This window comes from Centruroides sculpturatus, unplaced genomic scaffold (assembly GCF_000671375.1).
Source record: "Centruroides sculpturatus isolate CEXI.00-Female unplaced genomic scaffold, Cexi_2.0 scaffold343, whole genome shotgun sequence".
Taxonomy (NCBI): domain Eukaryota; kingdom Metazoa; phylum Arthropoda; class Arachnida; order Scorpiones; family Buthidae; genus Centruroides; species Centruroides sculpturatus.
Genome location: NW_019384530.1, coordinates 340026 through 362054, shown reverse-complemented (window position 1 = coordinate 362054; position 22029 = coordinate 340026). Strand labels below are relative to the sequence as shown.

The 22029-nt window shown below is 27.4% G+C and overlaps 2 protein-coding genes across 3 annotated transcripts; one reads left to right on the top strand and one right to left on the bottom strand.

The window, feature by feature from the left end:
• Positions 1-5626: 5626 nt before the first annotated feature.
• LOC111623002 (shematrin-like protein 2) lies at positions 5627-11298 on the bottom strand. Its single transcript, XM_023365480.1, has 4 exons — positions 11211-11298; positions 10689-11000; positions 6267-6611; positions 5627-5696 (listed from the first exon to the last, which is right to left on the bottom strand). Exons 1-3 carry the CDS (start codon positions 11286-11288, stop codon positions 6273-6275), a joined length of 729 nt encoding a protein of 242 aa, XP_023221248.1. The 5' UTR covers positions 11289-11298; the 3' UTR covers positions 5627-5696; positions 6267-6272.
• Positions 11299-11851: 553 nt separating this feature from the next.
• LOC111622994 (anoctamin-7-like) lies at positions 11852-18302 on the top strand. 2 transcript variants are annotated; one of them, XM_023365474.1, is made up of 10 exons: positions 11852-12140; positions 12483-12635; positions 12705-12741; positions 13324-13433; positions 13529-13686; positions 14703-14859; positions 14931-15060; positions 15945-16039; positions 16117-16197; positions 18036-18302. In XM_023365474.1, exons 1-10 carry the CDS (start codon positions 12003-12005, stop codon positions 18195-18197), a joined length of 1221 nt encoding a protein of 406 aa, XP_023221242.1. In that variant the 5' UTR covers positions 11852-12002; the 3' UTR covers positions 18198-18302. The 2 variants fall into 2 exon arrangements, with proteins under 2 accessions (XP_023221242.1, XP_023221241.1); XM_023365473.1 differs by having other exon boundaries at positions 15906-16039.
• The last annotated feature ends 3727 nt before the right edge of the window (positions 18303-22029 follow it).

Sequence of the window (22029 nt, the reverse complement as noted above, 5' to 3'; positions counted from 1 at the left end):
CCCAGTCTAACAATTGAACCCAAATACGAAATAAAATACAAATAGTAAATAAGAATGAGATTGAATACAAAGAAAGAACTTTGTTTCAATCAAAACTTGAACAGAATAAGTCAAGTAAATAAAAGACAGAGGTATAAATTTATTTTATATTAGTGTTATATATTAATATTTCGATATAAATTGTCAGTCAGCAATCACGATGGCTTCTTTTTTTATATTAATACAAATTTTTTAATGTAAAAATTTAAAAATACCAATAAATCTAATCATTAAATCGTTATAAAATTTTCTTTCTACCATATTCTGCTTTAATTAATTTTAACGAATTAAAATATAATTTCAACTAACTCGTAAGCGTTTTTAAAGAAGTAAATCAGAATTACATAAACTCACCCAATCGAGTCCTCTCAGAGGGAATTCCATTTTTAAAAGTTGAGCTTCTTCACATAACCTGTCAAAAGGACAATGAATCTTTACGAAAACATATTTCCCGATTTGTTCTTCTTTAATCTCTAGTCGCTCCGCCTTCATAGCTTGGTTAAAAATTTCTCTTTCCTTCTCTTTCATCATTTCTTCTTTTTTGACTTTGTTGCTAACATTACCATATTCAAAATTGATTTTTTCGTATACTAGAACGTAGTCTATGCGTTTAATTTTTCTACTTTGATCAGAAGGCATCGTTTATAATTATAAAAATATCTATTAAAATAATAAAAGTAAGAAAAATCAAGTCATTCAGATGACTAGAAAATTAATGATTACACATATTATCCTTGTGTTTTAATTAATCCGCAAATTTTTATAATTTTATTATTTTAATTTATCTTTGCTGTAGTCTTGTTACATTCGCTTTCTGACCAATATCTGGTCTGTTCAACTGCAGAGCGAATGTCGATAGCACGCTGTTTCTTAGCATTGCTCAATATCAGAAGCAAATGCTACTATAGCAACAAAATAACAACAATAGCAATTTGAATATGTTAACTTGAAAATTAAAAAATGTTTGTACTAAATATACGTATTTTTGTTATTTATTTAATATAACAATATACAAACTTATAAGTATAATATATAGGCTAAGTATAATACTTATATGTTTAGAGTTATTCCCCTAATGCATATCCATATGAAAATTAAAATAGGAGAAAGCATTTTAAAAGTAGCTCTGTTATTTTTATTCAAGTTATAAAAACAAAATTATTTTTTAGAAAAATTTCTCATTAATACGTTAATGAAGTTCAAATATTTATTGGTTTATGATATATATATGTTATAAACTTAATAGGCATTAAATAATAGAGCGTTTCGATTTTAATGTTCATTCGACGGCCTTTATAAAGTATATTTAGAATCATGCAAATAGAATACACGCAACGAGTAAATGTGTTCTAGTTAATATATATCACGTAAAATTTTAACTTAGTAATTTTTAAACATGTACAGTACAGTACAACTCATTCGAATCAAGAATTTTAGTTTTATATTTTTGTAAATAAAAATAAATGCTGCTTAATTTATAAATAGAAACAATTTATGCAAGTAATGTTCTGTTCGTTTCAATTACTCTTATGTTATAATCTTTATTATGCTACATAAAGACGGATACACACGTCTTAAGAGTGATCTAATAAAGATATTTCATTCTTACTTCTTCGAGAAAGCTATAATTTTAAATTTACATTAAAGTTACTTGTTATATACCTAAATAATATTTTAAAATAATTTTATTTAATTATAGATTCTTTAAACTGTAGAACACATGTATTCATTTATGCAAGATAATTTTAAAGCTTAGAAGAATATAGTAAGTTATAGACAATATGTAACATATTAAACCACAATTTACTTTAAACAATATTCATAAAATAGTTCTACTAAAGTATTTATTTTAGCGTTGTAACTATAATATTACATTTTGTATTGTTACTCAAAATCTAGCATATTTATTATGTATTATTTTATTTTTTAATAAATAATTGGATTAGTGAATATATAATAATTGATAATTATTTTAAAATATTTTTTAAAAATTTGGCAAATACATTTACAATTGATTTTTCAAAAATATTCTTTACACAATAGAGTAAAATAATTAGATAATTTTTGAATAAATTAATATGTAGATTAGTTGAAATAATTAAAACTTTCCTAGAATATTACATTTTAATTAAACGATAAAAATCAGCCCTGTGCACTGAAAAATTGGTTGATTGGTTAAAATTTTGATTGATATTTGGCTCATTTCTTTCCCAATATTTACTTCTTACAGTACACTTTATATTACCAATATTACATTTGGAGCGAATAGTGCTTCCGTCTATCAATCCTTTTCTTTAGTTCTTTATCAATCCTTTTCTTCAATTAGTGTTGTGAAGTGTTCGTGTTAAGTTCATTCGCCTTTCTAATTCGTGTAATGAATTGAAGACACTGACAAAACAAACACTTTCTAGACGTAACATAATTTAATTAGGTTATATACAGTACAGTACAAAATAACAATTTGACGTATTAGCCGTCGTAACTTTCTAAGAAGAATAAACAGATAAAATGAACTTAACGTTAGCATAACAAAATAAACATTTGTTCACAACTATAGGTGTAAAGTGAACTCAAAGAGAAGGGGCGAAAACTGCGAAGGGGGCAAGGTTTCCGAGATTTTGGAGAGAGCAATGATAAGAGGGTTTGTAGGGGCTATACTTTTTTATTCTTTTCTTCAAACAGTTGCCTAATAGGTAAATATATTAGAAAAAAATTAACACATTAATTATGTATTTAATATTTTTGTATAAAATAATATAATTCTTTACATTTAAAATGTGAAAGTTTCTTAATAGTGAAGTGACATGATAACACGAGGGCTGAGGAGAGAGAGGGGAAGCAATGTTTTGTGCAACGAGTGGCGAAATCGATATCAGCTCAGCCGGTATTACAGAGAGAAATAGAGAATGAGATCATTGTTTAGTTTAATAAATTAGAGAAGTAAATATAAACGATAGGTTAAACTTTGCCTACTACAAACAAATTTGACAGAAAATATCGCTTTACAAATTTGATAGAAATGGTAATATTTATTTCTTCACAAATAATGCACATGATTCAAAATTTGTTATCATGTGCAAATACAAGGTAACTTTCTAGTGTAACAATTTATAATAAAAGCAAAATTTTGATTTTTCGACATGCATTATGCATTATGCATTATATATAGCGGCGATTTCCAACCGGGGATATGTACACCCCAGGAGTACGTGCTTGATAATTTAGGGGTAGGCGAGAAAAAATTAATAATAACGGATGTACAGTACTGTATACTTTAAGAATATTCGGATTCTGCGTTGAGACCTTTGATGACACGATTCTTAGTTTTAAGTAAAAATATAATTATATTTTTATTATATTTATATATGTCCTTCCTCCAATGCTTTTCAATAAAAAAACTTTTTTTGTAATTGTACAGCGCTGTATAATTGACCAAATTTTGAAGTATAAGTTGAATACAGTCTATTTATTTATTTAGAAATTACGAGTTTTAAAAAATATATACCGGTAATTGTAATTAAAATACAATTACCCCTATTCAACGCAATTTTATGTATTTTTTAATGCATAAAGCCGGACTTTTCCTATTTATTTACTTTTTGCATAAAAGGAATATTGCATAATCAAGGATATGGTCCTTTATTTAAATTTATTTTTTATTGCATATTATTTTTAATGTGCTTATTATTACTATTACTATTATTATACTGTATTCATTTTTCAATAGAAGAGCGTTTTGATGTGATCGTGAATTACTAATTTCATGTTGTCTATTGATAATATATCTTGGGAAAATAGGAAAAAATATAGTGGTAGTTTCCATTTTCTTTCGCCTTCGCATTTTGATAGATTAATAAATATATAAATAAATAATTAAATATTCTCCATCTTTCCAACTATTCTATATTTGAAATGCAAGAACTTGCCGATTCCGCTTGATAATACTGTATATTCAGTTTTCCATTGTAAAGGAGAATCCAGAAGGAAATCGTATAAAAGAGATATTTAATTAGTGTAATGAGATAGATAATCAATATACAAAATTCTATTGCTTTAATTATTATTTAAAATGAACTTAAACAAAATTATAAGTAACGATAAAAATATTATTTTGAAGAAATAATGAAAATCCTGTTAACAATTAAAATGAAAACAAATTTAAGGGAAGATTATCTCTATCGCCCATCTAGATTCGTCTTTGTCTCCCGAATACATAATAGAAAAATTAAATTATTTTAGTAAACTTGAAAACCTAAGTTGATTGAATATTTAGAATTGGAAGAGTAGTCTAAATACCTGATATATTTAAATCATATTGCTTAATGATTGCTAAGAATATACTGTATTGTAAATTGAATTTATTTAAACATTTTTCTGCTGAAAATCTACAACTGTTCATCCAAATTAATGTAATTGCTTTCCCTCACAAAACAAATGATAGTCTACCATATTTAACATTGTATTTTCGTACTATATTTTTAAAAATAAAACATGTGTATTTATCTTCTTAATAAATAGATAAATCATGAATTTCGTGTCATTATTCTTTTAAATAACATCTACTAAACAATCAAATAATCATATAAAACTCTGCTTTAGACGTAAGGGATTTGAACTTGAATCCAGTTCGTGTAATCCATGATTAAATGGATGGTTAATGCTTCGTTCCTTGTTGTCATTACTTGACTTTTACTCTTAATCGTTTTATTATCTTCATATTAGAAGAAATAAACTCTGAAATAATCTAAATATAGAAATTCGACAGGTAAATATAGTTTAGTAAACTTTGCCAACTTGATATTGAGCGCGCTTTTCATTTCGATATATAATATTATATTATATTATTACATTTATATTATACAAATTGTTAGAAAGTAAGAGGATATAATTCCGAAAACAAAACTAAATGCAGTTTAAATGTTTTTAGCTGATAATAAACTAAAATTTAAAATTTAATTATTTTTAACTATCAAAATTCTAAACTTTTTATGAAGTGGTTATACAGTACTAAATGTTTCAAGGTAATCTGCAGTAATGTAGTTACCCTCATTATTTTAAGCGACCTTCCAGTAAATAATCACGTTAACTTTCTATAAATTTAAATAGCTAGAAATATTTTAACTGCGATTAAGCAAGACGTCTAAAGGGAGGGGCGTTGGGGATTTTTCCGTATTAAACTTAAGGGCTCATAGTGGTTCCTATAAATTAATTTTATTTTTATTAACAAAAAATCTTTAAGATTGCTTTTTAATAATAAAGAAACATTCTACATATTCCATTTGTTTTTTTAAAAAAAGGCAAAAGGGGCTCGCTAAGGAGTAAAGGGAACCCTCTCCAACCATGGGCCTCATAGACTACAATCTCTCGGCGGCTCTGCATCGTTAGCGCTATAAATATTAAATATAAATATTAATTAACTAATTATAATATTTAATGATAATAATACCTTAGTTTATATCAAAGTGATGTATTAAATCAATTTCGAATGATGGTAAATTAATTATATTGTTTGTATGCAATGTGATATAGAAGAACAAAAAAATACGCTAAAAATTTGTTATATTTTGGAAAATTTATTTTTAATTTAGACGTTTTCGTGTATCAATTACTACATTATGTACAGCACTGAAGACTTTTCCATCCACTTTTATTTATCTCTATAAAAGAAAAAAATAAATAAATAAATTAGATTCATTTTCTCTACAGTAAAGTTTACGCGTAAGTAGAATTTCTATATCGTATTTATAAACAAAAATTCTCGCGAATTAAGATTAATTATTCCATATAAATACTGTACATTAAAATCAACGTGATTTATTTTATGAATGCAATTTTTAACCGTGTTTTGCAGATAATTTAAAATTTAAAAAGCTTATTTTTTATAATTAGCATAAATAAAATTTAAGTTTAATCTGTAAAAAAATGACAGAAATTACTTTAATGAAAAAATTCAACCGAGTTATTTCCAAATTACAATTTATGAAGTAAATTCTTAAATTTTAATGAATGAGATCATTGAACTTTTTCAGTATGGTACGAAATTTTTCATTTTTTGAATATACATATAAAGTGTTAATTTAATTTTACGTTTATAAATAATATTTTTAAAGTTATTATTAATATATCAAAAGAGTGAATTATTTCAAAATAATACAAAATAAAATCGTGCAAATCACGTAAACAGTATTTAAACTAGACGATTTTCAGAAATATAATGTTGTTCTTACCTGAAATTACCATAATTTTCCGCCGAGTCCGTAGCCACCATAGCCAAGACCGTATCCCAATCCATAACCTCCATAGCCGCCGAGTCCGTAACCGAGACCCAATCCATAACCGCCATAGCCGCCGAGTCCGTAACCCAGACCCAAGCCATAACCGCCATATCCGAGTCCGTAGGCTCCATAAGCTCCGTGTCCGAGTCCATAAGCACCGTAAGCGCCAAGTCCTCCGTAAGGAGCGGCTCTCTGGTTATCCAGGCTGACGGTTACTGCGGCATCTCTTCCTCCAATTCCTCCAAGGTATCCAGCCATGCTGACGGCGCACAAGGCAGCCAAAACGATAGCGGCGAACTACAAAAATATCATCGGTATAGAAACAAATCGAAAACTTATAAATATTTATATAATTTAAATAAACTGCACTTACCATGGATTTCATGATGAAAATTGCTACTTGAGAGTCAAGTAAATGAATGATCAATACACCACGGAGTTCGGTTTATATACCGAAGCAATCACCTTGATTTTTCGTTTTTGTTATTCAAGAAACAGTTTGCCTTTGAATTAAACTTGAAGGTTAGGTGCAGTACCAGTTTTTTAGGCCGTAGAAGTAAATGATTTTCTATATAGAACCTACGAACTAAATATAACTAAACCGGCAACTATAAAATATCTAATAAATCAAATTCCTACAGGTTCATTGATAAGAAATGATTAAGGTTATTAGAATTAATTTTCCAATATTAGATTGGCATGCTTTAAAAAAAGAAGCGGCCTTGCTTTTTTTAAAAATAAAAAAACTCAAATGAGATTTTAATTTTCATATAATTAAAGATGAGAACTATTTATTAAGTTGCTAATTTAATTAAAGCAAATATTTTAAGTGTTTAGAAGAATATTTTTTCTGACATTTAAAATTAATCTAAGCTTAAATTTATTAACAATATGTTAAATAATGCTAACTTTTAATTATTTTCAATCTAGTTAACAACATAATTATAGTTAATTGCTTAATATTAATTTTCGTATAAATTATAACAGAAATCTAATCATTGTTAATAATAATTCAAATATTTTTTTAGAAATATCTTTGTTAAGCTATATGTGTTTCAATTTTTACTTTTTCTTAAAAAATTTAATTTTTAAAATGAAAATAATATCTTAAGATTTCGGACTACATGTGAAAAACAGTTATTTTATAACAATTTGATTTCCCTCCCCTGGCTTGATAAATCTCATAAAAGATTTAATAAAAGTTCCTAATTTAAGTTAAACGTTTATTTCTGATTTTTTTTCAATAATTTTAATTTAATTGCTTTTGATTTCTAAATCGTTACTTACTTTATTTCGCAACAGCTTTATTGATGATTTTACATTTGGACGTAAAATATTTGAATATAAACTATAAAATTTATGGTATTTAATACTATAATGTCAAATGATTTTAACATTGTTTATAGACGATATTTGCTTTTGTTAATATTAACTTTAGTATTATTATTATTAATTAAAACTATCTTTTGTGGGCCCCAGAGCATTCCCAGTTGTAGAGGTCTCCTGTAAAGACTAACGCCCCTTGCAACAAAAACCTAAATGCGATAATTTTTTTTTAATTTATATAATTATATATGAAATGATAAAAGTCATCAAAGAAATTCTACTATATTTTACTTTATATTCACATAGTATTTATATAAATAAATAGTCTGTTGTATTTTGTGTTCTAAATCATTTCTTTTTTTCGTTTCCCTCTCTTTTTTTGAATTTCATTATTATTATTGTTTATGTATTTTCCTATAGAGGCCCATGGGCGCATGCCTAAGATATTCATACATCCAATCCTAATCAGACATTAATTAATACTTCTTTCGTTTATCGGCAAAACATTTTTTTATCAGAATATTCATTACTTTTTGTAATATAATTATTCATATCATTTATAAGTGAATAAGTAGTTACATGAAACTTAAAATAACAAAAAATAATTCTACATTGCGATTATTTCCATTATATAAATGAAAGAATTTTATGATGGTATATTTTTTAATTTATCTTACGGATCTAATTTTTTTATAATCAATGCGCAACTAGTTTTCCCATTTTAAATAATTGTTGCTTCTTTTTTTCAGTATAAACTTATAAAAACATCTTAAAATAAAAATCTTGCATACTTACAAAAGCTAAATAATTTAATTCATTACTTTTTTTATATTTATTGCTATTTTATATTATTTGAATNAACTAAGTTTTTTTTTTTTTTTTTTTTCGTTTCTCTCTCTTTTTTTGAATTTCATTATTATTATTATTTATATATTTTCCTATAGAGGCCATGGGCGCGTGCCTAAGATATTCATACATCTGATCCTGATCAGACATTAATTAATACTTCTTTCGTTTATCGGCAAAACATTTTTTATCAGAATATTCATTACTTTCTGCAATATAATTATTCATATAATTTATAAGTGAATAAGTAGTTATATGAAACTTAAAAACAGTTCTACATTGCGATTGTTTCCATTATATAATGAAAGAATTTTATGATGATATATTTTTTAATATATCTTACGGATCTAATTTTTTTATTATCAATGCGAAACTAGTTTTCTATTTTAAATAATTGTTGCTTCTTTTTTTCAGTATAAACTTATAAAAACATCTTAAAATAAAAATCTTGCATACTTACAAAAGCTAAATAATTTAATTCATTACTTTTTTTATATTTATTGCTATTTTATATTATTTGAATCTTTTTAAAATAATATAAAATAAAAATTTGATTAAAACACAAAAGAATCTTTGATATATTTAAGTTGTTTATGTTATATTGAAATATTTTATAGTACGTTATGAATAACTTAATAATAATGAAGCAAGCAAAACTTAAATGAATGTCTTTACTCCTAACATATTGTTATTTTATTACATTAACAATATAGTTATATTTCTAGTGTTAAAAGGCCGTCAAACAATTTAACAAGCATCTAATATCTCATTTTAAATTTGTGATTAATATTTTATCTTTCTGTTGTTGAACTTTTTAAAAACAATAAATTTCGATTTTTCTAGCAAATTAATTTTGTATATTCTGAAAATATTTATTTAATATTAAAAAGATCATAGGCCAGATGAAAAATAGCAGAATTTATAATGTTAAAATATTTTCAACTTCAAATTAACATGTAGAATGAACAATAACAATAGTTAAAATTATTAGAAATATACATTGATTCTTAAATCAATAAAAAAAATTTAATTCAATTAATTCTGTAAAGAGGAAATTTTTTAACCGTCATCAATAACTATTAATAATTTCTTTAAAAAAAGTAAATTGAACGAATAGCAACGAAAGTAAACTCAAATGGCAAAAAGAAAAACGATTGTACACAAATGGAAATAAAACACGAATGCAAAATCGATGTAAAAAATGACTTAAATGATAGAGTATATTTAAGACCGTTTTTATATTTTTAAAGATAAAAATAAATTATCGTTAAGAATAAAACAATAAATATGCGATAACAATCGCAAATGTCCCATCAAAAAAACAGATAAGAAAATATTTAGGTCTACTAGAAAGCACACTATAAACATTTATCCTTGCATTATTTATATTATAGAGATAACTTGTTCTGTGAGAAGAATAAATTTTAATATTGTATGATGCTGGCCTGTTTCTCCTTTATTTTCATCCAAATTGAAAAAGAAAATCTAGCTTCTGATAAAGCAAGACATATTAGTTTTTTTCATTACAGTTGTACAATCTTGGATAAAATATTTGTTAAATACATGCCTAGCATTTAGTGTTAAATTTATTTTATTGCCTCTGCCCGTGTTGCGTAGTATAGATGCCATATAATAACATATACAAAATTGTTTTTCAAAAGAGATAGGTTTATATATATTTTTATAGGCCTGTAATTAATAGATTACTTCTTAGTATTCGCTATTACGATATTAATGCAGTTTTACATTTTGAATTGCAGAATGTTTCTATGTAAAATAGTAATGCTTTAGTCTTATCAAAGGTTTTCAAGAAATCTTAATTTTCTCATATTGCCAAGTTTTATATTATTATATTTGAAATGGAGTGGCTTTTCTTTCTCTAATAAATACACGAAATCTTAATGTTTTATTTTGGAAACTTATTACTAATTTATAACGAGATCATAATGTTAATGTATCATTTATATCTATAACGATTTAATTTTTTAACTTAAAAAAATCTATTTTACTAATGAAGAATGATGAACTAAAATGAAAACAAATAATTTGTTTATAATTGAGTTTTGATAACTTTTATAAAATTATAATTTTATTCTTCTCTAATTTTCCTAATGTGCATTTTTAAATCTCATGCATGTATTCTTCGAATTAAAAGACACAAAATCACTGTTTAACTTTTATATAAATTATTTATTAATGAAGTTTTCCAAAACCTAAACCGTAACCTCCGTAGCCGAGTCCCAGTCCATATCCGAGTCCGTAGGCTCCGTGGCCGAGTCCGTAACCTCCGTAACCAAGACCCAAGCCGTAACCGCCGTATCCGAGTCCATAGGCTCCATAAGCGCCGTGTCCGAGTCCATAAGCACCATAAGCACCGTAAGCGCCGAGTCCTCCGTAAGGAGCGGCTCTCTGGTTATCCAGGCTGACGGTTACTGCGGCATCTCTTCCTCCAATTCCTCCAAGGTATCCAGCCATGCTGACGGCGCACAAGGCAGCCAAAACGATAGCGGCGAACTACAAAAAATAGAAAAAAATCAATGTTTTAGAAATGTTTTGATTAAGATTCCACATAGTTTAGTAAGTACGAAATTTTACAATACGCTTTAAAATGTGTTTATCTATATGCTTACCATGGTTTTCATGATGAATGTTATTACTTGGAGATCAAGTGAATGATTAGCCAGAGATTTTGTTCCTTTTATATACTGTATGAAAGTTAATTACCTTGATTTGTTTTCTGTTGTTTTCCGAAGGACAACGGTTCGCCAAGAAAATAAACTCGAAAATCCAGTGCAATATCATTCTGATATAGTTATTCCTATAAACGAATCTATTAATATACCAAAACCAGTAATTGTAAACCAAAGCGTACATTTTGTAAATGATCTTAAATGTAAAATCAACATTTTATACATATTTATTTATAAAATTGTATTTGTTTAAGTTTAATCCTTTATCATTTTAGAAAAATATAAGTAATTAAATTTTAATTTACTAATTTCTATAAAAATTTTTTTTTACTTTTACATTATATTTACAAATTAAATATGCTAAATAATTAAAATTCATTCTATGAAATTGAAAGCTTTTGAAATTTGACAAAGATGAGAGTTATTTTCTGAAAAATTAGAAAATAAATTATAACAGTGTTGATAAAATTTTGATTAAACACTTTCAAATAATCTTTGAACTTACTTTTATGATGGTATTTATGTAAATAACGAAAGTCATTATGTTTATACGACAGTTTTGTATCCCCTATGCCTTTAGAACACGCTGTAAAAATATGCACTATTTTGCGAAACACTCTGTATATAATATTTTCCTACATGATTTTGAAGAATTGTTTAGTTTATAAAATTATTTTTTTCCCGAAATATTTAACGTAAATAAGGAATAAAAATTGCTTTCTTTTATATTACTATTTTATTTATTTCTGCAGGTACAATATTTCTCGAAGTATGGAAAAGACAGCAAGCCAGTCTGGCACATGTATGGCACGTCGAGAATTTTGACATGGCAGAACGAGATCGTCCAGAATTTTATGGAACCGAATATTATCTTGATTCTATTACCAAACAAAGAAAAGAATATTATCCATTCAGGCGGAGATTTTTTAAATATGTATTTTCGACTTTTGTTTTAATTATCATGGTATGTTACATGCCTGACCTATCAAACTGGGGACAAGCAGGGCCATTTGGCCTGGGCCTAATATATGGCTTAATAAAGGCCATTTGGCCTGGCCTTTCTAACAAATATATTTTTTATAAATTATTCATTTTATTGTATTATGTATTAACAACTAAAAATATAATACAACTTCTAAATCCAATTTTGTGTATTTAATATACTGAGGACATCAAAACGGTATGTAGCACGAGACTCTCGTTACATCTGAATGGCCCTGGTTAAATATAAACATATATATATAACCAAATTAACGATAATTTTTGATTTTATACGATGTAATTAATGTTAGATCTATATTATTAGATTTGTATTGTCTTCATCAGCGTAATATCCGTAGTGTTATACAAACTTTACATAGAAATAAATATATGCGAAGACGACGAAGAGTGTAACGAATTTCATAATACTATTATCGCTTCTAATTTAAACACATTATCTATCATGATACTGGGAAAGGTATGTAATAAATTATTCAATAGAAAAATGATTTAGCCTGAACTTTTAATACTTTATAATTTTTCATAGATTTATAATTTTTTTGCTGTTAAATTAACCAACTGGGGTGAGTAAGTTCGTAATTTCTTTTTAATCGAATTGAAAGTAATGAGAATGATGAAATAATATAAAATAATATTTATCTATCTGTTGATGTAACGAGAATAATCTTACTTTTAAAAGCAAGATAATTATTTAAAATGTTCATAAATTATAATAAAGATTTAAGTATTTCATACTGATTCATAATTTACGTCTTGATCTTCTCCTATAAAATACGAATAAATTAACCTTAATAATGTTTTCCCTCCTCAAACTATTTTCAAATGCTTGATCTATTTTTGTAATCGAATCGCATGATCGAACTAAACGCACAATCGCATGATAGCAGGATTCACGAAATAATAATAATAATATAAAAAGTGAAGCCTGTAAAACGTGATTATATAATTTGAATAAGTTTTTTAATTGTTTTATGATAAATTTATTATTATTTAGTGAAGAGAAAAGCTTCATATAGCCTGTAACTTAGGGCCTCAGCAAGTCTAAATCAGGCCTTGATCTTCATTTTGATTTGCTTTGACTTCTTACTACAATCTTTACAAAGATTAAACTGTTACTAATACATTTTTGTTTTCTATATTTATAGAAAATCATCAGACTCAAAGTGCTTACAATGATGCTTTGATTATCAAACTGTTTTCCTTTCAGTTTGCTAATACATATACATCGCTATTTTACATTGCATTTTTTAGAAAAGTATGCAACTTTATATTACTTAGTAATGTAAAATTAAGTTTTTTTATACCTTATAAGTAAAGTAATTGACTAATTATATCATTGTTTTATATCAGGATCCAGGAGAAAGCGGGATACTTGGATTGGGTAAAGAATATCGAGATGACTGTGAAGAAAAAGAAAACGATAACTGTATGGCACTTTTATCTTTTCAGCTTTTAGTATTGATGATTACAAAACTCATTCCGAAACTTTATTACGATATTATTCTTCCGTAAGTTCGAATTCGTATGTACTCGTTTAATTTGCTTAAATCAATATTTCTCAACCGGGAGTAAAAATTAGTTTTATGTACTGTACAATAATATATTGACAATCACAGCAACCAAGAATGTAACATGTAAAAACGAAAGATAATGGAGAAATAACAAATAATAAATAGTAAATTTTAAAGACAGAGTAAATAATGATAAGTATGTTGTTAATTTTTTTATATTATATATAAAAAATTATCAGGGGGAAAATTAGGAAAAATATTAATAACTAGAAATGTCCTTTAGCGACCAATATTCAAGGAAAAGTTTAAAAAACATTAGTTTAAACGAGCAATTATTTATTGTGGCATCATCACAATGCCGGGCTGCAATTTTTAATCATAGTTCTATTTAATTTAATTTAAAATATATGCTCTCCAACTCAAATTAGTAGTGGCTTGCTCCCGTACATATAATACTTTTCTTCTAACAATAAAAAGTGTCGATTATCTACTAACTGTTTTTAGGAGAAACGTTTTGAATTGAAATAACATGACTTCCGATAAACTTCATTACTGATTTTCTATAAATATAGAAAACAAAAATGTATTAGTTTTATACAGTTTAATCTTTATAAAGACTGTAGTAAGAAGTCAAAGCAAAGAAGATCAAGGCCTGATTTAGACTTGCTGAGGCCTAAAGGTTTTCATATCTAATCCTAGATTTCGTCTATTTAACTCCGTTCTCGAGGTTAAGGAAAGATGGACGGGCGGAGGACGACAGTAGGAATTTATAGGTCTACAGTTTTTTCAGATTGCAGTCCAATAATTAAAACAATCATTTTTATTCACACGATTCACAAAATTAATCGTATTAAAATGCCTAGAGCTATTTTCATGTTTTTCTATTGTCATATTGATTTTGTTTATATGTTCATAAGATACTAAAATTTAAAATTTTTTTTAAATCATAAACTCTAATTATCATTGACTATTTAAAATTATTAATAATTTTAATTATTACATATCTGTTACAGATGTTTAAAAAATGCATTTAAATGTTGTACAAGATCTAATCAAATCGACATCAGTTCGACTCACCATTATTTGGTAAAAGAAATGCTTAAACCACAAGAAGAAAATTTTCGTTTGGAAGAAATGACCGAAAAAGTTATACAATACGGATATATTATGGTAAAATGAAAAGTTTTTTAAGTCTCGAAATTAATATCACACAATTTAAACTCTTAGATGATATATTTCAGATGTTTGCTGCATCCTGTCCATTAGCACCGCTAGTGGCTTTATTATTTAATTTATTAGATATGAGAATCGATGCCAAAAGACTTTTATGGTGGAACAGAAGACCGGTTGCATACAGAGACAATGATATCGGTTAGATAACTTGTTATTCGTATTTATGCTTCTTAAGTAGAGTTAATTTTTCTCCTAGACGTAAAAAGTACATACATGATTCAGAAAAATTAATATTGCTATTATTTAAAATTTGTTTTAAAAATTTAAACATTATATTCATCTCAGTTCTCTTTTTTAACTTTTAGTTTAATTCGAAGGATTTAATATAATTTCTTACTATATTCAAACTAATATACTGGTGGAAAGTAACTAGGCATTGAAAAGTCACTATAATTTTTATATTTCTAGTGAGAAAATGATTAAAATTATTTGACTTATATCTTACTAAATGGAAATACGGATATATACTTTAAAATTCAAGTGCCATCTATCGACGACATGCTTTCCTCAGATCGTGATGTGGATGTAAGCCTTGTAGTAAGTGTATTTATCTGTGCTTCCGCAACCAAACATGTGATCATTTTGGCCTCGAATGATAATTCTTGAGTGTCTCCAGTTGTATTGTGGCATGACGTAACTTCACTGTACGCTACCATCTCTGCACATCAGCCACTGATTTCCATCCACACCTCATAGCATGCAGCAATCAGTACTCGGCCATCTGCTTTGTCACTGCGCGTACAGCCTCTCTCGATCACTGCCCACATCATCGATGCGGGAATTATAAAATTTCATTGACTGCAGTACATGCACAAGTAAATTGTTTTATTACAAAAAGTATAATGAATTCTCAATACTTAGTTACTTTTCAATCACCCTGTAGATTTTAATACACCAAAATAAATAAATAAATAAGCGCTTTTTTCATTAAAGATGTACGTACTGTATTTCATTAGAAATTATTTATGAAAATTTTGTTTCAGGTATATGGTTCCACATTATTCGTTTTATCAACATTTTAGGTACTATTACAAACGCCTTCCTAATAGCATTCACGTCTAATCTCGGAAACTACTTAGAGTTTGGTTTAGCGATGGTGGTAGTATTTATCTTTGAGGTTAATAATTAAACTTAAAAATTTTTATTTTAAATTATTTTTCTTAAACACTAAAATTATACAATTTTTTATATTAGCATTTCATATTCGCCATAAAGTTTCTAATAGATATTATTATACCTGATATACCAGAAAGCGTTATGTTGGACAGAAAAAGAGTAAGTAATTCACAATTATTTCAGTTTTATAAATAGAATATGCAGTAAACAACTACATATAATTTTATATTAAAAAGTAAAATTAAACACTCGCAAATTTAAAAACAGGTATTAATTTAGCTCTTCTCTACATATTTTATTTCAATTTATCTAATTAAAATACACAATGTATGACCATTTTCGTATTGAACAGCACCAAATTTCTCTGAAGGCTAAAAAATTAGAGTTGTGTTAAGATGTTAGAATTTTGTGTGTTAATATTACAAGATATATGCAAATATTATTTGTGTATGAGGCTTTTTATTCGGCTGCTGCTGCTGTCGAAATTGTGCATATTTGTCATTTTACTCTACTGGGTCGGGATGGGACTCTCCCTACTGTGACCTTTGACATTTAGCTGTGACATTCCGATCATGTTTAGAAGGGAGATTAGAACCGATGGTCAGATTTTTGTGTATCGTGAATCGCTTTACATCTTTGTATTCAATTCAATTTATTATTATTATATTATATTACTAGCTTGTTACACCCGGAATTACTAATCGTAAATTTGGAAAATATATGTGGTTTAACCCATTTTAATTAAGAACATTATCAGAATTCCTATGAACTATGTGGGAAATATGTCCTCGTAAAAAACGAGTTTTATAGAAAAATTATTAGAATAAAGAAAATATCATTGAGAAATAAAAAAACCCGAGTTGTTAGATGGAAAACCAAATACTTGATATAGCCTAAGTTTTATTGTTTAACTCTTTCGAATGGACGCACGTGAGTGCTATATGCTACCTGTCATAGTAAATATGCGACAGATATCATATTTTTATTTTTTTAAATCATGTCTTTTTATATAAATTATATTTAGTTTTGTATTTTTTGAAATTTTTGCCAACAGATGACGATACATGTAAAGCCAGTAAGTCGGATGTAAGAAGAAATTAATTGATCTATAAAAATTAAATCAATATTTTCGGGTGATATATATGACATTATCTAAGTTGGAAGTATGTTTTTTTAACATAACTGCTGAGTTTTATAGCTATTGGTCGAACGGCCTAGGAGTTCATAGCGAACAAACAAAATCCTCATTTATATATAGGTTATAAATTATTAATTATTATTTATTATATTATATTTATTTATTTATTTATTTATTATTTTAATATTCGTCTGCAAACAACATATTATAGAATAATAAAGTACTTTGGTTTCCAACATATTCGAGTGCAACAAATATATTCACCTAACACGTTTTTTTTTCGCAAAATTATCTTCCTCGTGTTTTAGGTAATCGAAATTTCCTCTAAACTTCACTGTAATTAGTTAATTAGATTTCGTTCCAGGTCAGGGTAATAGAACAAAGGAAATAAATAAGGGAAGTTAAATTATAATCATCCGGTCTTTCGTTTTTCCTTTCCTGATAGTTCTATCAATCGAAAAGTTGTAAAAAACTTTTGCTTATAAAGTTAATTTTTAACTGTATTCCGATTTTTGAATTTGATCAAACAATTTGTATGCCAGGATCTAGGCAAATTTCAATTAGAGGACCCCCATGTGTAGTGTTAACTTCATACACTTTTCTTCGGTGGAAATATTTTCTTATAAAAGATTGGTTTGGGACTCCCTGTGTAGGGGTCCTAGGCAACTGCCCTTTTTGCCCATAGGATAACACGCCACTGATCTAAAACTATTAATTATAATATTAAAAATTTGTATTTTTTTAGTAATAATATGGCTATTATTTACAATGAGATATTCTTCTAGAAGTATGCTACTAGTAATATCAATAATGTATTAATTAATATAATTTTATATATAAATTTATTTGATTTTTTCAGGATCGTTTCGTCATTGCTCATTTTATGTCTGTAGTATCAGACAGTAATGAAGATGCAAACTGGGCGAATTCTCAAATTTCTGATCAGTGTCCAAAACGTTCGATGAAACCACCAAAATCTATAAGATTTGCAAAAAATAAAAAGTGGGACACTCCGAAATAAATTTGAAAAAATGAAGATTTCTATTAGCCTATTCATATGCCAAGTTTTATTACTTATTTTATGTAATTTTCTTTACTCTTTTCGTTTTTGTTTCGATTTTTTTCTTTCGCATTTTTTATTATTTTTTATCATAAAAACGAATTTTTTAAAGGATTTTAAATGTTAATCACGAAAAATATATGTATACGTATTTTTCTATAATAAACATTGTTTCATTTGTTTATGAGTATTATTATTATTATATATAACATATATAATAGCCTTGCCAGACGTTCCGGTTTGACCGGGACAATCCCTGTTTCAGAGTGATGTTTAGCGACCCCGCCAGTTTGTAATTTTGGCCCAGTTAGAGGAAAGGTACCAAAAATGTATGTAAATTAATTGGAAATACCATTGAGCAATTTTCGGAAGCACTCTAAGCTAAGAAAGGTGGTTGTAGCGTGGCTTGACCTTAATGTCCAGTGGTTGTACTCAGTTCTTCTTCCTCCTATTCCAACCTCCTCACCCCTACCTCCTCCTATCAAAATAAGAGCAAAGATAGGATACCATGTGCCCTGAATCTTGTGTTGCGTGAAATTTAAGTGTATTGAATTGAAGGATGCTTCCGTCGCCTGTTTCGATTTGATATTATAAAAATCTTGCAAATCTATTTATAATACTTATATGCAATCTATAGTTTATTTGTGCTTATATTATAAGCAGATGTTTCATGTTTAATTGCAAAACTTTTAAACGAATAATTGATATGTTTAGATGTCAATGAAATTTAAAAGAATTTGTTATTAAATAAGAAAAATTATCTTGTTGAATTTTCTAATGGTAGCTGTATTACGTATTATATAGGTAAATGTCTCTTCAATCCGAACAAAATTTCGGTAGACTTTCTCACAGCTCTACATGTTAAAAATCTCCTTTATTGTTTTTCACAGATGCATTTCGGGCAAGTTTAATTTTCCTGCCCCTCTTCAGTGCTTAAGATTTGGAGTAAATGCCCGAAATTGCCCGAAATGCATCTGTGAAAAACAATAAAGGAGATTTTTAACCTGTAGAGCTGTGAGAAAGTCTACCGAAATTTGCCCGAAATGCACCTGTGAAAAACAATAAGTCTACCGAAATGACCGAAAGTCTACCGAAATGTGGATTGCCCGAAATGCATCTGTGAAAAACAATAAAGGAGATTTTTAACCTGTAGAGCTGTGAGAAAGTCTACCGAAATTTTGTTCGGATTGAAGAGACATTTACCTATATAATACGTAATACAGCTACCATTAGAAAATTCAACAAGAAATTTTTGGAATAAAATGGAAACAAAAAACAGGTTAGTAACCCTTACTAAAAATGTAGAAATGTTGGAGCACGACATAAACTATTTAAGATGCCTTTTAAGAGAAGAACATACTCCAAATCTTAAGCACTGAAGAGGGGCAGGAAAATTAAACTTGCCCGAAATGCATCTGTGAAAAACAATAAAGGAGATTTTTAACCTGTAGAGCTGTGAGAAAGTCTACCGAAATTTTGTTCGGATTGAAGAGACATTTACCTATATAAGAAAAATTATAATTTATTATTGTAATATAATTATATAGAGAGAATAGTTATCAAATATTCATGAATAGATTGTCCTTTTTTTACTAAATACATAAAAACTTTCTTTAAATGTAATTAAAATTCATGAATATATCAGTATATATTACAAATGCGTTATTTTTTGTCATCTTTATATTCCTTTATAATTGGATTCTGAAAGATCACAAAATTATTTCTGATAACCCTTTATTCTTGAATTTTTAAAATAAAATTATTAAAAATAGTAATATTAGAAGTAGGTCATTCTTTCCACATTATTAGAGATATCGTGAAAAGAATGACTTTAATTAATGAACGTTCTTACAGAACTTATTGTTGATTGCCTAGAAATTTTCCATATTATTTCGATTTACATATTTTTCACATAACATTACTAAGTATGAGTATAGTAATACAGCGAGTTCTTAATAAATATTTAGTTGAATATGCTCATTCAATAAAATTTACAGACAATATAATGTTTTAGCGTTCGGTCTTGTCGTAATTTATATGTTGCATTTGTGTTGTCTTTGCAGGTTCTCTTTCTCGTTCTCTCTTCTCCTATTCTCGTATTACATTCTCGTAATCTTCCTTTCCTGACTGAATGGGGAGTTGGAATATAGCTCTTGTGAAATAAAGAAGTTAAACGCAGATTGTATGCAGTACTTTCGTCTATACGTTGTAATAAATTACTGGTGATACAACTTGACTTGAGACGGAAGTAAGAAATATTGCAGAGTGCTATAATTTAAAAGTAAAGTAATTCCGGGCTTGCATTATTTTCTCAAAATAAATGAAAAGTTCTGGAATGAAAACACATTAAAAATTAGTTTAAAAAATGTTTTGAAGTATATTCTAGTATGTGGTAAGCGACAGTCGGATTTCTGAGTGGTTAAGATTCGCTTTAGTGACCCGGAATCGAATCCGGACGGCTCGAAAAGTTCCAGAAATTTTTCGAAGACCCGGATTTGTCGGACCTCATCCCTCATCATCTGGCTTTCCTATTGTGTGCCTGGCCGAATCCATATGGAGTTTGTTAAAAACAAATAATTAAGAAAACATGACTGCATTTTTTAAAGCAGGCTCGACTGTGTATCAGAAATATATATTCAAAAATTAATTCAGCATAAAAGTAGTAATTTATAATATATATTTTTTTCAATATTTTGTGACGCCGTGTTTTGTATAAAAGATATATGTTAAATTTTTCTTTTTTTTCAAATATTTTAAATGATCAATATTTAAAAAAATAGTTTAGTAAACCAACAGTATTTGAACGATCGTTTCGATGGAAACTTCTTGAAAGTTAAATAAGCCTCGCATTCCAAAGATGATGGGTCAGAGATTAAGCTTGTCAGAAAATTTAAGTTCAGTTTTATCAAGCGTTTCCGAGGAAACTCAAGGCCCAATTCTGATCTGATTGCATACGATGGGACCGACCTCTCGAGACCAAAAAGACGACGAAAGAACATCAGTTCTATAGAGTCGATATCTTCAAAGCAAAAAGGCCCCTAAAAGGGCAAACCATAAGACCAACTCGAAGTAAAAAGAGAGGCAGCAAGTTTCTTACATAAAGCCATATGGCTGTTTTTAACCTTTCTCAAGATGTCTATAATAACATTTATCTTGGAAAATGCTTTACCTTTAACGTAAGAAATGTAATTTTGGAACGAGCCAGTAGCTGAGAGACGAATCCCCAAATATATTACTTCATTAACAATACTGACTCCTCTACCATTTAAGAAAAACTTATCAGCTTTCCTCAACCTTCCACCTTGTCTAAAAATTATTATTTTCGACTTTGATAAATTAATGCGCAAACCCAAATTAGAGGAATAATTATATAACCTGTCCAGTTTTCTTTGTAGATAAATCGGGGTAGTGGATAACACCACTGTATCATCAGCAAATTGAAGTAAATGGACTTCGTAGTTTCCCAGAGAAATGGAATCTTTACTTAACCTCTTGGCCATCCTACTATAAATGATAGTCTACACATTATTCTTGAATTACAAATTTCTATAAAGGATTAATTGAAAGCGATTGTATTTCACATAGATTTGTGAAATATAATGCCTCCAATTTACTGCCTAGACATTTAACTATATACAGTAAACCTATATATTATTTAATATTAAATAAAACAATTTCGATTGAAAGAAAATTCATCTAAAACTTTTTATACAATTAAACAAGTGAACTTAAAGAAAGAAAAATAATAAAAGCATTATGTTCTACTATATAAATATATATGTAATTATATATA

Excerpts from the sequence above, each read along its gene's own strand:
- LOC111623002 (XM_023365480.1), bottom strand. The coding sequence starts at position 11,288 with ATGATATTGCACTGGATTTTCGAGTTTATTTTCTTGGCGAACCGTTGT. Across the intron at positions 11,001-11,210 it reads ACAACAGAAAACAAATCAAG|TTCGCCGCTATCGTTTTGGC; the intron begins GTAATTAACTTT and ends TATTTTTTGTAG. Across the intron at positions 6,612-10,688 it reads ACGGTTTAGGTTTTGGAAAA|TTCGCCGCTATCGTTTTGGC; the intron begins CTTCATTAATAA and ends ATATTTTTGTAG.
- LOC111622994 (XM_023365473.1), top strand. The coding sequence starts at position 12,003 with ATGGCAGAACGAGATCGTCCAGAATTTTATGGAACCGAATATTATCTT. Across the intron at positions 12,636-12,704 it reads CTATCATGATACTGGGAAAG|ATTTATAATTTTTTTGCTGT; the intron begins GTATGTAATAAA and ends AATTTTTCATAG. Across the intron at positions 16,040-16,116 it reads TGGTAGTATTTATCTTTGAG|CATTTCATATTCGCCATAAA; the intron begins GTTAATAATTAA and ends TTTTTATATTAG.